The sequence below is a fragment of the Osmia lignaria genome, chromosome 9 (assembly GCF_051020975.1).
Source record: "Osmia lignaria lignaria isolate PbOS001 chromosome 9, iyOsmLign1, whole genome shotgun sequence".
Taxonomy (NCBI): Eukaryota; Metazoa; Arthropoda; class Insecta; order Hymenoptera; family Megachilidae; genus Osmia; species Osmia lignaria.
In genome coordinates this window covers 12,805,346-12,821,551 of record NC_135040.1, presented here as the reverse complement: position 1 = coordinate 12,821,551, position 16,206 = coordinate 12,805,346, and the positions used below count along the sequence as shown (strand labels likewise).

The 16,206-nt window shown below is 31.9% G+C and overlaps 2 protein-coding genes across 3 annotated transcripts; both read right to left on the bottom strand.

The window, feature by feature from the left end:
- Window positions 1-6: 6 nt before the first annotated feature.
- LOC117604719 (rhythmically expressed gene 2 protein) lies at window positions 7-2,444 on the bottom strand. The gene is made up of 4 exons (XM_034325117.2): window positions 2,424-2,444; window positions 1,783-1,844; window positions 1,365-1,662; window positions 7-489 (listed from the first exon to the last, which is right to left on the bottom strand). The coding sequence occupies exons 1-4, from the start codon at window positions 2,442-2,444 to the stop codon at window positions 7-9; spliced, it is 864 nt and encodes a 287-aa protein (XP_034181008.2).
- A 1,604-nt stretch (window positions 2,445-4,048) lies between these two features.
- LOC117608464 (SIN3-HDAC complex-associated factor) lies at window positions 4,049-16,049 on the bottom strand. 2 transcript variants are annotated; one of them, XM_034333640.2, is made up of 8 exons: window positions 15,793-15,870; window positions 11,955-12,264; window positions 11,743-11,871; window positions 11,566-11,664; window positions 11,328-11,481; window positions 11,067-11,244; window positions 10,830-10,995; window positions 4,049-10,742 (listed from the first exon to the last, which is right to left on the bottom strand). In XM_034333640.2, exons 4-8 carry the CDS (start codon window positions 11,637-11,639, stop codon window positions 10,121-10,123), a joined length of 1,194 nt encoding a protein of 397 aa, XP_034189531.1. In that variant the 5' UTR covers window positions 11,640-11,664; window positions 11,743-11,871; window positions 11,955-12,264; window positions 15,793-15,870; the 3' UTR covers window positions 4,049-10,120. The 2 variants fall into 2 exon arrangements, with proteins under 2 accessions (XP_034189531.1, XP_034189541.1); XM_034333650.2 differs by lacking the exons at window positions 11,743-11,871; window positions 11,955-12,264 and adding an exon at window positions 16,034-16,049 and having other exon boundaries at window positions 15,793-15,882.
- Between the last annotated feature and the right edge of the window lie 157 nt (window positions 16,050-16,206).

Sequence of the window (16,206 nt, the reverse complement as noted above, 5' to 3'; positions counted from 1 at the left end):
GATAAATTATATACGCTTCGCGTCCGAATTAAGAAGCGTAGAAAAGTATAGTCTCAAATCTTCAAGATTTCTAAATATATTCTCTGCAGGAATTTCTTTATCGCCAGTAACATCGTCATCGCGTTTAATGAGTAACGCATTCCAATTAGCGTTTTTCGCGCCATTGTAGTCGTTACTGACAGAATCGCCGATATGTATCGCCTCCTGGGGAGCAACGTCGATACTATGTCGTTCTTTTGTTAACCTAAGCGCTTCATCGAATATCGAGGTGTGCGGTTTCTCCATGCCAAAATCATAAGACGTTAAAACGAAGGAGAAATAAAAACGTATTCTCGTGTCTTCGAGTATCGCCTCCAGTCTCTCATCGAAATTCGATATCACCCCTATGATCAGGCCCTTTTTGCGAAGATACTCCAGTAATTCAATCGTGCCCGGATACTTGTGCCAACACATACTCGTACCGTAACACCTTATCAAACTGTTAGCAACCTATGGGTCATAATGATAAATAGGGTCATCGATAGTATATAGGTATAGGCTGAACTTTTTTTCAGGGGCCCAAAATTATGGCCTTTTTTTTATCTTCTTGAAGTATTTAACGAGTAGAATCTAAAAATCCTAGTTTTAAGGCGCGGAATCCATCGGTTCAGAAGTTATGCGTGTGTAAAACTGAGCGTTTTTAGCGTATTTGACATGTTACTTCGACGCCATATTGACTTGCAGCCTATTGTCGTCCAATGAGTGGAGTCGCCGTCGGTAAAACAGAATTATGTATGTATACTCGATCTCACGAGAGTCCATAACTAAGCGCGCAGGTTAGAAGATGGTGGGGGAAAGCGATCCGCCAATCGCTTTCCACTTCCTCTGGAAGTATCACCAATCAGAGCGACAATGCGCAGAAAAGAACGAAAACTGGTCTTTTCGCAGTTATGGACTCTCGTGACATCAAGTATACATAAGTGGCGGCCTAAACCCGGCATACCTAAGGTTAGTTTTTTTCTTTATAAACAATATTCCATCGGATTTGATAGGAACTGATGGTACTCACACCCAACGAATAGAATCCAACTGGCGGTCGACAAAGGATTGGATGCGGGGAATAACCTGTCAAATACGCTAAAAACGCTCATTTTTACACACATATAACTTCTGAACCGATGGATTCCGCGCCTTAAAACTAGGATTTTTAGATTCTACTCGTTAAATACTTCAAGAAGATAAAAAAAAAAGGCCATAATTTTTGGGCCTCTCAGATAAAGTTTACCCCGTAATTAACCTATCCTATTAATCTTATTTACATTAAACAGCTCATTTAAATTGCATAGAATAGAAAAAGATATTTTTAAAATTTTGCTTTTTTTCACCTTATCTAAAGTTGCATCTGAAACGTAACTATGCTGATCCTTGAAGACATGATGAACTATTTTCCGCCACCAATTTTCCCATCCAATGCCTGTATGTTTCCCGTAAATAGGATGTTCAACGCTGAGCTTGTGAAAGCTGTTTTTGAAGCTACGCGCCAATTTACCAGCATCGACTGACAGTCCATGTTGAGATCCAATGTCGACGTAATGTTCTTCTAACTTTGTCATGAGTAACGTACCGGTAACATCGAACGTTATCAACCGTGGTCGAATGAACTTGATCATCATTGAATCTTGTCTACAAAAACAAATAGCCAATATCTAACCCATTGATCTTGTTGAACGGTATGTACATATACGAACAAAAAATTACCCACGTTACGCGTCACGAACAGCACTACCAATCGACTTCACAAACAAGAGCTTTTCAACATCTCCAGCGCCGCCAGAAGATAACGATGAAAGTTCAAATTTTCCCGTCTGTAATAATTGGTTTTATATTAGCTTTTATAATTACCTGTTTATTTCGAATATAACTTAAATTTTTTATCCTATATACCAGATTTTAAAACGAACATTATCTATTTTCATTAGGGTTAATTCAATCGAATAAAATGTACAGGATTAACACAGTGTTAACGCTCGGTTTGGAGTATAATGATTTATAACAAAAAATTCGTTTATAACAATCTTGAATATCTTATAAAATGTTTTTATTAAGATTAAAAGTACTTTAGAAAATGTATAAAAGAGATTTACCTCTAAAAAAGTAACAACCACACAAAGAGATAGATAAAAATGAACAGGCGCCGCGCCGAAGGTAAATTTGTGCACTTCGGTGTGCGGAATAAAAATATGACGACTATTCTCACGCCGTCGGCACGTGACATTTACGTGTGGGAAGCACGTGAACGACATTAAACATGACACTTTCCCGTAATTAATACTCCTGTAAAAAAAAGTTCAATTAATAAGATAGTCTAAACAGAATCTAAAGTATTTCATTACTTCGTAATGTTAATTTTCTGAACATTATAAAATATTTCTTATGGTACTTACCTTTAAACACGGGCAATTCATGTTTTTACCAGATCAACTGAATATTAAAACAGACATTGTACATTAATACAATTGTAGTAATATACATATATTAAATACTTAAAATAATACATTACATTTCGAGCGTTCATAATGACGGAAAACAAATATATGTTTAATAAAAAAACAAAGAAAGCTTTAAATTATTCAAAATATTCATAAACCTAAAGAAACTTTGTAGAAATATTAAAATTACTTAAAATTCACTCGTGAACCATATGTAAATCTTATTCTATACAATGATTCAAGAGAATTTATACCAACTTTATATACAATATTTTAATCAATATTTTTAACAATTGGAATAAGTACATAATACTTCTTGCGGTTCGTTTCCCGCGCAATAGATAAAAATGTTCATACAGTATGCAATGTACACAAGCATTATTTTGTAAAATACGTGTAAATATATATATATATATGTATATGTACCAGATCGTAAATATAATGTAAAAAAGAATTTCCATTATCTCTATGTACAATTGTACTTATATGTATATATGCGTAAAGATATCAATTATAAAACATTGCTATTGTTTTTAAAGTAATAATAGTAACATGTGCTTCTTATATCGCTATTGGTACGTATAGATCTTATTGCGTTCACTTATAGTTACTGTATCAGGAAAAGAAATATATTGAGTGAAAGTTTGGCCATTTGACAATGTTACGCCAGTGTACTTAATTATTGCGTGTATGTATATTGTATCTCATCGTTTTATTATAAAATCGCGTTTGGCTTTGATTCCACTTTCTGAAGACTTACACGTTACGAAGACGTCCATTGCCGTCTGATCTGTATGAATAATATAAAATTAATGACTCAAAGGAAAATATATTATAAAAACTTTATTCGGTAGAGCAGGGTTTCTCAAACTACCTGTTACCGTTTTCCTAACCAGAATAATTTTTTCAATTATTCAAATTTTGCTTTTTGTTTAATTATAAGTTTTCACGGTTTCTTCTGTTTTTTTTTCTTTATTAAGATTAAGTAAGTCTTGAATACAAATAATGTCTACAAAAAAAGCTTTCAGTATGGATTTATATCTAATATTTCGAGTTAAGCATTTTGCACTTTCGTTCACTATTCAATTGTTCACGTCTCGATCTTAAGGAAATACATTTTTACCACAGTGTTTTAATTGCACTTTTATAATTTTTTCTTCAACCACGAACATCGTTTAATTTTACACACTTATTATCTATAAGAAAAAAAGAAGTTTCCATATTGGAAGATTGAAGGAAAAAAAAAGAGCTGTTCAATTTAGTCTTAAAAGATTAACGACAATAAAACGTGTCCAAAATACAAATGCAAAATGCTTCGACGCAATGTTTTTTAAATAATCCTCCCGCTATCTTTCGCGACCTCTAATTAAATAATATACATCCTACTTGATTACTCGTTAAATTAACTTTGAGAATCCCCGCAATAGCGAATTCTCTTCAGCTTCGAGCGAACTTGATGAAGCCTTTTTCTTAAAAACAGTTTAAATACGTCGTACTGACTAATCATCACAGCAGAACAGCAAAGACGTAATAATAATTAATAATAGTAGATTCGTTTCTCGTAAATCCGTATAAAGCAGAAAAAAAAAAACATAAAAGATCAGAAATACATTTTCTAAAAAAGACATTGCGCGCATCCCCTTAAATATGTCTATGTATACATATATACGGTTTACGTTATTTATCTATCAAAATTTGGTATCTCACAGACTTTTTTTATACGTGTATGTGTGTGTGTATATATATATATATAATATATTAGATGTACATATTCTTTTTTCTTCCTTCTCTATAATATACAGTACAAAATCTAATTCACGATTGGTGTTGATTTGTCGATTTTTTTTTTTTATATTTTGTATAATTCGTATTTCATATGTGCATTTATAAAAAGAAGGAAAAGAAAATATACGATGAGTCTCAAGAAAGTTATAATCTGAAAACTATAAATTCTCTATGCTAAAATAAATAAAAAGGAACTGGCATTTTTTTTTTTTTTTTAGCATAGAGAATTAAACATTTTTTAAATTATACAATCTTTTTAGGATACTATGTTTAATGTACAATTTCCTATAGAAAAAGAAAGGAAAAGCGATCTGATAGATAATGTTAACACGCTGACTGCCACTATGAAAATAACCATATGTAGTACGACATATTATTATAAGAATCATTAACACCTTACCAGCCAAACAGGTATTAAGGTGTTAAGGATACAATAACTTAATTTTAGAATTTAAACTTTCCATTTGCTACATTAAGTTAAACAGTACTCGAATTAAGTCCATGGTATTAGACACCGGTGACCCCGTCCGTGGCAGTCAACGTGTGAACCCCTTCGCTACATCAAAGAACTTGATTCAAATTCTTTTGAGTTATCACGTAGAATTGCGTGACTTATATCAGTACAAATTCTAATCTATTAATTTTATCCTACTTTAATCGTTCCATTCTATCGTATTTAATTACTTTTTTCATAGAAAAATGACTATAGTCATTCTTAGTGGATAGTAAGCACTAAATAACAGGTGACTATGGTCATCTTTCAGTAACGAAAGGGTTGATGATTATCTCGCGTTGATCGTACGAATTTTATCGTGACTGACAGATTGCTTATGAGTAAACTGTTTTATTACAAAGTTGTACATAGCGAAGAAAAGTGGTATATTTGTTCCTTTCAAATAGTAAAATCTATTGCCCCGTTAATTGCGATTCGTTCAAATGAAAAACGAGCCATGGGGCAATTGATCAACATAATAGTTTTCACGATCATTGTACAAATGATTGGAATTGCTGTGTGTTAAGCCTAAATTTAACATACAATATGTATATACAAATATTTCATATGATATTTATATATAATATATAATCATTGCGATAACGAGATATATTTGTTGCGGCAGTCATCGTTCCTTATCATTATCAAGTTAGAATTTCATTAGTATATGCACGAATGATACAATATATCCTCGCCTATCTCTAATAGTTGTATGTAAACAAAAGTTATCCGCTAAATACATCAATCAGTCTCACAATCGTTTATATCTTTAATTAATTGATGTAAAAAATCTTTCCCTTTGTTTACTGTCCGATACAAATCGCAATTCGTTAAATCATTCATCATACAAAATTAACACCTTACCTAAGTCAATCAAGACCGTTTAATAAGCATTTACAATTTGAAATAATACAATTCGTAGTATGTTACAAGAGATCCATAATCATGTGGATTACTCCTTTCAATTTTTCGTCATTTTTAAATTATAAAATTAAATTCATTTCATCTACAAGGTAAGGTGTTACATATTTTACATGAATCACTATTCGTGTAGTATCATTTTACAAAATCGTGCCACTCCCTTTCTTAATCTGTCTCTTTTTTTTTAAATTTACTTTAACATGAATTCAAACGAATCTAACGTGATACAGGTATCGTACAACGAAACTTATTAAATTAAAAAAACAAAATACAAAAAATAAAACAGAAAGAAAGGAATAAAAGTATTCTGCGTATTTCTCTGAGTTTGAATTGTCGCACCAGTATTTCGCATACATACTATATATTAAATGCAACGATGAACTGTTTCAAATGTTACAGAATCATCGTTAAAGAAAAAACAAAAATTATACATTTCTTGTCAGACGGATTCGAAGAATCGTTTGAATTCTTTCTCGGTTATTAAAAAAGAACAAAAAGCTTGCAGAGAATATTCTCTTTTCTTCATCGCAAAATATTTAAATATCGGAATCTGCCAGGTCACTGTAGTAAAATACTTGCACCATTTTCTTAACTCTTTTTCTATCTCTCTCTCTCTCTCTTTCAGTCAGTCAATAATTTTCATTACCAAGGGACATCTCGTGATGATGAAATTGGGAAAATGCTATTCGACCGCCGATACGATTCGCCAAATTCACGCGTCTTTTCAAAAAATCTTCCATCTTCTTTGCACCCACATTCAGCGTACCTTACAACAATATTTTTTCAACACTTTTGACATATTCAAACGATGCATTGTATGTCATTGATTTTGACGTGTATGTGTGTGTGTGTGTGTGATATATATATATACAAGTAATAAAACTTTGTTACATAAAAAATCATCAATGTCTACCACCGGCGCTTTAAATTTTTCCTTCCTTTTTATGAAAACTTTCCTCCTTAAATCCTTCTATCGATAAAATCTTGTGTGATGCTTCCATTTGCTTAAAATAATCGTACAAAAGTTTTGCAAGATTCACTGAAATGAAAGAAGAATGTTCATCAATAATTTTCAGTCTCACAATTCAGCCTGTTAAATGTTTACAATAATTTTGATTGAGACTTAAACATCAGAATGAATATTTGAAAGATTAAATTGGTGTTTAGTTTCCCATAATTAAAGTCTTTTGGAAGACTGATGAATACATTTTCAAGTATACCATTCTCTGTCTGTCTCAATTTGTTCTAAACATTTCAATAAATCTCACAAATTGTACTTTATCTAAAATTTGTATCTCTTCAAGGTTCATCAGTAGATGAGAAATGTATCTCAATTGTATTGTACCTTCTCTTTTTTCTTACAAAAAAATATCAAATTCAAGTTACATGATAGCAATATGCACGGGAATTGCAATTACGTTTTTATTCAACTTCGTTCTCCTAAAGGACGTTCTAATATGTTGTATATACTATAAACGACATACGCTTCTTAATTCTAACATAATGTCTCCATATTTATATAATATAATTTGATGTTACTTCGCAGCCGTTTACAATTTTCCTATGTAACGTTACTTTTGATAGCTGCACGTACAATATATATACATATATATCCTTCTTTCATTAATAAAGTTTTTAATCTATTATCCTCTTTTCTCTCTTCATTTAAAAACACACGAAATTGTTTTGTATTCCTTATGTATCACGCAATCATGTTACTTTGAATATTGAGACTACTTTTGTATTCATTACAAAATTTCCTTATGTAAGCTTATCTCAATACATATACAGTGCCTAATCAATCTGTGGGCACCATTTATAATTTTTTTCTTTCTTAAAATGTAAAGAAACTCAATAGACTAATATTCACACACTTTTGTTAGTTTATATATACGTGTACATATATATATATAAACTAATTGAAAATAAATAATTCATTGAATATTACCAGCAGATTGACATGGAATCATAAATGTTCCTAACAGTGTCCTTCTTTTCTGGCAGTGCTACAGAAAAGTTTATTTCATAAAAAGCAAAGATTAATTTGTATAAAAATATATATATATAAATTTATGTAGAAAAGGAATAGCATATATTGCAAGTAAATAAACTTACAAAATAAATAAGTTAAACAAATATTTCTTATATTCTTTTTTATCTAAGGAAGGATCATAGAAAGTTATAAAGGTTGTTTAAAAAATTGTATATATTAGCTATGCGCTGAACGAGTATACTCTAGAAATCTTAATTGTAATTTGAGCCTTTCAAGTTGAAAAATTCTCAACGTTTCAAGAAAAAAAAAAGAAAAAAGAAATGCAATCCTTACACGGTATAATGCTAAGTTATGACACTATGATCCAACCTTTATCCTTGACATATATTAATTATTATATATAAATCATAACGTGTGAGATACAACAAAAACGTAGTTATTAATATTCACAGTAAAGAGATCATGAAGTCTCCTAGTCCAAAGAAATATACAATTGAAATTTGTAGAAGGACAAGGTGGTTAACGTTGTCCTTAGACAAATTGTTATTTCGATGTTTGATTCCGTATGAAAAACTGTTATAGTTTCCTTGTTACATAACGATTGTCAATGAGCTTAAGCCAGATGGGCAACAATTATGGCATTTCAAATTAAATGCCTATGCGAGTGAAAATTTACTAGAAGAATTGCCAATATCCCAGAAGTAAAAAAATCTTGAGGTTCAGTATATTATCTATATTAAATTTATCGTCAAAAATCTCTATTTTCACTAATTAAGATTAAAAACTTTGTATCATGCACAATATTATTATATATAAAATACAATGTATTGCACGCTCATAACTTTTTAAATTTCAATTTCACAGTTAGATATTATATTTTAATAAAAAAATCTGTATTATTGACCAAATTGTCTGACCCTAATATATAAAATAAATGCGTATCTTTCACACCTCTTTGGCTTTATCATTAAAATTATTTGAATGGTACATGCAGAATTGATATTATTTTTTAAATGTTACTTGAAATGCATCTCATAGAATATGGTCCTAAAAAGTTGTAGATCACTCCTGGGCTTGTTGCAAACACATAAATACGTATATAATGTAGTTAAAATTTGGACAATCTTTTGTGCGTGTTAAATTATATGTGGACAGAAAAGAAAGATGAAGCGAATAATCCAATCATCACAGTAATCTGCTTCCAACAGGTACTTTTGTGTGCTTTTGTTCTGTCATGTGCCCATCTCTGAATACTAGGAACTAACAGTTTTCACTTATTTAGAATTACACTTATGTTATATGTATGTCAATAAACCGCTATTTATCTGTTTTTACATTAATGCTGCAGTCACCCTGAAATATTATAACAAAGTTTGCTGGTCCAGTTTGCCAATCTGATTGCCACATTCTCATTCAATTTCTCTCTCTAATAATACTGTCTAAATATATCATCATAGTGATATGATGCTATTCAACAGACTTCATTTATTTTAATCGTAAAATTACTTTTCATATTATTGCTATTAACGGGGCCAGGATTTACAGTACCTGAACACATTCGTCTCTTAAGTTGAATTACTTAATTTTAACGTCATGGACCATCGCATAGATCATATCAAATGCATCTGGTACAATGTAGCTATCATGACCCTAAATGAATTTTTTTTTTCTTTTTAATTTTTGGACCCAAATGTTTGAAGAAAGTGATTGGCATCTTGGAACTTCTATACAAATATTCACATATACAATTGCAATAGTAAATAGTCCAGAAAACGAAAAGCTATGGATAAGAAATCTTTTTATACCATAAAGGTACATTAACTACTGTTTAGGACGAAAATCCTATAAACTGCCATTCGTTGAATAATAATCTTATATCTCATGTTACATTAAAATGTCATCACAGTATTTTGATGTACATAGCTAATTATTATACTTAAAAAATAATTGGAAACTGTCCACATGTTGGAATTGTCTGTGGAGAGTTAATAATTATGATGTTCATGGCAGTTTATAAGTATTCTATATATGCTAAAAACGGTTATTCAGTAGAAAAACTGTGCTCTTTCATCGTTTATCTTTTTTTAAAATTACCTAACAGATATTGGAGTACGCTTTTAGAATTCACGTCCATAAAGACAATATATCGTATATAATTATATATATATTCCTTCCAACAATCAACGATTGAGGACATGAATCCTATGTAACCTTCCCTCAGAGCACCATCTCTCTACTTACACCTTATAACAGTTATTCTAATTTCAAGATTTCATTTCTTTTACCATTCATAACATTATAAACTCTCTGTACTCGATATGATAAAACTTAAACACTCTTATCCAGAGCCTTTCTTATCTGGAACGGTAATAGTAGCATACATAACACACAATTTTGCATCGCATTATACATCTAACTACATAAGAAAAAAATAAATTAAAATTCTATGAGAGACTGACATTAATTAGAGACTGATTGCCTGGAGGAGGCTGCGTGCATGGCAAAATCGACGAGCGGATTAGTCGGGACGGTAACAATGGAGTGTGAAGTACTACTGCCTAAAGTAACATTAGCAGAAGAAACTAAAGACAATGGCTTACAAGACAGTTGATCAATTTGTTTAATAGGTACCAATTTAATTGGCACATCCGTTTTTAACCTGACAGCTTCCGATACTGGTATAGCTTTTAATTGAACACTTTTTAGTGGTTGTATCTTAACTGCTGGCTTTACAGTAGCACTTGTATTTTGAATGATTTTGGTTATCTTACTCTCGCCAACTCCTTGGTTGGAGGATTCATCGTAGCCAGAATCTGAAGATGAGTCACTAAACGTCTTACTTGTTTGTTTAGAGACTGTTGCCTCTGTACCAGACTCTACGCTATGGGCAGGACTAGCAGATGCAGAACTATGAACAGGACTGGCTGATGCAGAACTATGCACAGGACTACAACCTAATGCATTTGTTTGTTGTTGTCGTTGTTGCCTTGCTATACAACCAATACAAGGCTTTATTAATGATGGGTCCACTATAACTTCTCCATATGGACCTTTAAATATTGTTCCACAACAAATAATCTCCCTACAAAAGTAAAATAATGTTTATACTGAAGTAATAGGTGTGCCTTGTAAATCATTGATCTTATAATAACTCATACAAACAGCTAACCTTTTAAAGTATGTTAAATCAATAAAACCATTAACAGTTAAGTCATCCTTAGATTCTGTATCATCCTGCATATCCATAGGTTTTTCAGTGACTGGAATATCATCACTACCTACAGGACTACCAGCTCGACTTGAACCTTTACTGCCATCTCCATGCAGATAGTCCTCTACATGAAAAAAAAAGAAAATTAATGTTTTAATATTTTTACAATTTTTAACTTAAAGATTATACGCTAACCTGTTAAATCATCACTCATTGCAGGACTCTGTTCTCTATCCCTATCTGTTTTCAAATACATGTGTTTCTTTTTCATAATCTTCTCAAACTTTTCTGGTAAGTCTTTTATCTTCTTTTTATTTTTTGATTTAAATTTTGTTAGCGACTTGATACCAGGTCCTGCACGTGCATCAACGACCTGAAGAATATAAAACATGTATTTACTCACAATTATTGTTTAGTTAATTCATACAAAATTTTAATGCAAGTAAAATTATTTACATGTCTCCAATTGCGATTACTTCCTGCAGGCAATTTTTTCCATCTTTTTACAAGAAGTACACATGCATTACAAATTTCTCCAGTTCTTCTTTCTTCAAGTTGGAAACATTCTATAAAATCATCCTCATATTTTTTACTGTCTGTAAATCTCGAGCTGCATGGATAAAACAATTGTGTTATAAAACATTTAATTCATAAAATAATATTTTCTATCTACTACAATTGCTAAATGACCAACCTGCTAGATTTTGCTTTACAAATGCAGCATCCAGTGCTAGATCGATACACCTTTGGCTTATGAAAACTAAACATTTTGCGCGTTATTTTGACACTGCTTCTGTAAAGGAAGAAAACAATGAAATAACATTTTTTAAATAAAGATTATGTACCACATTAAAATCTCAAAAAACCTTACATAAAGAAATCATATCACATGATAAGAAATTCATAAATAAACCAATAAAAGTTTATTCCAACCAAATTCATTCCAATAGTTTTTATCAGAATTTATTATATTTTTATGTTTACAATTGTAAGTAAGCACCTACAAAGAAGAATTCCATATAGCGACAGAAATAAAATGTTCGTCAACCGTATGTTTTAAAACACGTCCTGGGAGTAATGTACCTTCACTGAAAACAGCATGTTTCGATGATCGTGACAGTAGTCGAAATTAGCTCCGTTCTGTCCGTATAGTATGTAAAAATCATATTAAAAAGTTTAATCGCGATAATATGTCATGACGAAAAAATCACTGATCGTCACCATCTTTATTATGTATACTTGTTTACATCGATTCGTTGCCACTTTCTGTAACTAACACCGCGATTTCAACTTGACACTGTATACGTGCAAGACGCTACGCGCTGTGACGCACGCACGCTACTAGGGGGCGTCCATAATCTCACAAATCCCCACTTTATATTACACGATAAAACTGCAAAGAAAAACAACGTGCTAAAGGAAATCGACACTTTACAAATGCTTCTTTCTACATATAGAAAATCACAAAATATCGTTGTCACTTATGATACATATCACGGTTGCTTAATACCTGCACCAAATTTATCAGTGTAATTAAAAGATATAATGTATACGATGCATTCGGTACGAAGGAATATCTCTCCAGCAAGTTACTAGTTCTCTTGTACTATATGCGTTCATTATTATTAAATAAATTATATGATTATTACAATGTAACCATATTTATAATATTATTAAGTATATAAATAAAAGATCAATATTAATGATTTACGTCTTTGTACACGCGTGATATGAACTTTTTAAGTGTCAAGTGTAATTGATTGAACAATTGTTTACATCAATTACAATTTATAAATTTAACAATAATTAACTATTATATTTAAGCGAATTCTGATATTCAAAAAAAAAAGACGAAATTGATATCAATCTTAAAGAAGTAGACGGAGGAATAAAAAGCTACGGCGTGTCGACAAAACATAGGTCTAAAAATAGGAAGCGTGAAACCATAACAAAGTGCAATGCGCTCCTAATATGATCAAGATTAAAATAGCCCAAAATATGATTATTTTGTGTGCCTTTCATTTCTGTAATTTATTATCAATATCTTCAGCCCCGATAAAACATATTATACAGAATATTCAATGAAAATATTCAACACGGAGATGTGTTTTATTTCAGCGATATCGTTTTAGTGCATATAAAATCGACATAGTACACAGTAAGTGCAACGCGTGGAAGTAAACCAGTTTTCCTTCGATATGCCGAATTTGCTCTGTATACTACTTATTCGTCCTTGTCTTTCTCAAGGATGATTTTACTCAGAAGTGTAATACGTTTTCAAAGATTACAATCGAAGTACCGTTGACCGAGCATCATCCACCCCTGACATCATATTATCTACTCGGGATAAGTTCCCTTTCATTTAAAATATTAATTAAAAAAGATACAAAATCATTTGATTAAAATCAAATCTTACTAGTAAAGTAGAACTTATTAAAAAAAAGTTCCATTTAAGAAATACAATAAATTTAATTTGTTATTAAGTAAGTATAAATATAATGAAACCCTCGCGACGTGTGATCTCAGTCCTGCATACTAACATCTTTCTTACTTAGGCTCAATGCACGACATATTTTTTACTCGTTCTGGGAGTGGCGCCATCGGTAGTTCAAACCACAAAGCAAGAATGTTGCAACGTACTGTACGCAAAAAAATGTAAATGTGCTTTCGCCTCGTTGCAGTCGATGATTATAGTGGGGGACGATGTAAGGGACATCAGACAACAGGATAGGAGGGGAGGGGAAAAAGAGGAGGGTATAGCGATGTTGCCACGTGGTTTGTTGATCGGTTGCCTCTTCATCCCGATACGACTCAGATCTCTGACCCCCACTGCACGCATGTTAAATGGTACTCAAAACATTTTGCGTATGTTTGTAAATTAAATATCAATATTAAATGTATCATAATCTTTCATTACATCATAAATTATGTATTTATGACAATTGGAATGAATATATCAGTGATTCCAAATTTACAATAATAAAAAACTGACATTATTAGTACTAATTAAAAAAAAAAATGATTTTGAATTAATTCATATTAGATACTCCTAAAGGAATAAAAATGACAAACAAAATGCACGATATTCAAACAACGTGTCCCTGACACGCTAACTTAGTAGTTCAACTTTCGTTCTCACTTTTACAGTGGCCTCACAGTTTTAAAAATAGAAGGTACCATCCCTCCATGTAAATGCATGTCACGAGATTATATACATTTCTATATAAATTATCGTACAGATAGTATTAGATTCGACACGCAATAAGTAAACAACGAATAAGATTGCACCTAACAATACAATTACTCGAACCTGAGAGACTTTAATTTTGTTAAGGTGATGCTTAACGATGTCGCAAGTATTTGATCGAGATGACCTACATTATGATAAAACAGGTTCCGGTATTTTGGTCACAATAAAAATATCAAGACACGTTTCTTTACCTTTGAAATACGTTAGCTTAGAAGTATAAAAACTGCTACAATTAACTGTATATCCGACCAGATTTTCTAAACGTTGAACGTTTCGAATTATAACCTTGTCAAATTATTACTTCCTATAGTTACTAAAATTGATTATTAAAAATTATATCCTAACCGATATAAAACATGTCACGTAACATATGCATCAAAACGTTAAATAGAGTATCGCGTATGTTAAAATATGTTTACATTTACTTGAATATTTCTAAATTATCAAAGTTTTATTATTACGTCATTACCATTTCACGTGGAAGAAAATTATATTATTGAAAATATATAAAAAAAATACTATATTGTCAGTTAAAAGATAAAAAGGAATCAGAAAATCATGTTTTTTAATACAAAAAAATGTAATTGTATATCAGCTTAAAGATTATGGTTTAATTTAAAAAATGTCTTATGTCCATTTTTTTTATTTAATCGGAGGTAAGAGAACCTATCAATTTTCAGGGCATACATAAGATTCAACGTGGGACTCCCTTTTCAAACATGTTGGGCCCCTACCGAAGATCACTCACGACAGGTCGTGTGCCATTTTCACGAAGACAAAAAAAGAAATCTACAGACAAACGTGGTGCACCGAACGAAGGACGTGCGCGAGCAAGAGATCGACATGGCGCGTGGCACAATACAGCCGCCGCCATCGTTGATTCCTTCCCTTCCCACTATTCTAACCAACCCCGTCCCGATAAATGCACAGTATGTCCACACGAAATATCGATTGATCATAATATTCTTTCCGACGTATATTTCAGAAAATATTCAAACGATTCCTCTCAAACAACCCATGTGACAACACTAACTGACATGTGTCTAGCGAGAACAACAACGAGAAAAGTCAGCGATATGATACCCGCCACAAGCGGGCACGCCATGACAGATGATACGGCACGCACAAACAAACAAGTCTACTTGCCAAGTGGAGCACCGCGCAGGTAAAACGCGGGAATCATTGTTGATCCGAAAAATGAATAACACGTAACAACCGCTAGATTTATACACGATCATAAACTAACACCTTTTCTGTGCGTTATTCCATGTTCTGTCAATGCAACGACGAGTGCCGACAATGAAAAATCCATGAAGGTACGCGGTACCTTACGATCTGGTGAAAGTTTCTCACTACACTTGACATAAACCAATGAAATATCAACGATTATAATAACGTACGATGAGGACAGATTAAGAGAACAACGAACGAATAGGTCGGAATGAAAAGTAAATGTATCGGGCAATGATACAGCAGCCTGGTAGATTCTGACCCCGGAGCCGAAGACGCTGACATCTCGGAACATATTTATGCGAAACACGTGAGTAATTTCACGTGACAATCTACCATGCTGCTGACAACATGTCGCGTTATTAATACGTCATATTTTTGTGACACGTGCTTACGATATTTATATGAAGATGTTAAGATTAATGACAGCGAGTCACTTACCTTTTCAATACAGGTGACGGCCAGATTTGAGAACTCCTTTGCGCAGGCTCACAGCGCTGGCTCTGTTGCTTACACTAGTCAAACGAGCATCTGTAAGCACCGGATAAGAAATTATTATTATTATGTATCATTACTGATTTTTAATTCCAAATAAATACATTTTTAATTAAAATATTAATATACGTTGTATTTGATCCTGCTTTAATGATATAAGAAATTTAAAATATATATTTCCTCTTACTTGTACAAGTTTGACTTCCGGCGAAGGATTTGATTTTTGCTGGACATCAGTTCGATCAAGTACCACTAGAGTTCTGAAACAGTAAAAATACTGATGTCTTAAGATAGAAATACAACTAAAACATGTATTTTTATTAAAGATTAACTTATAAATCTGTATGTGTATGATAAAAT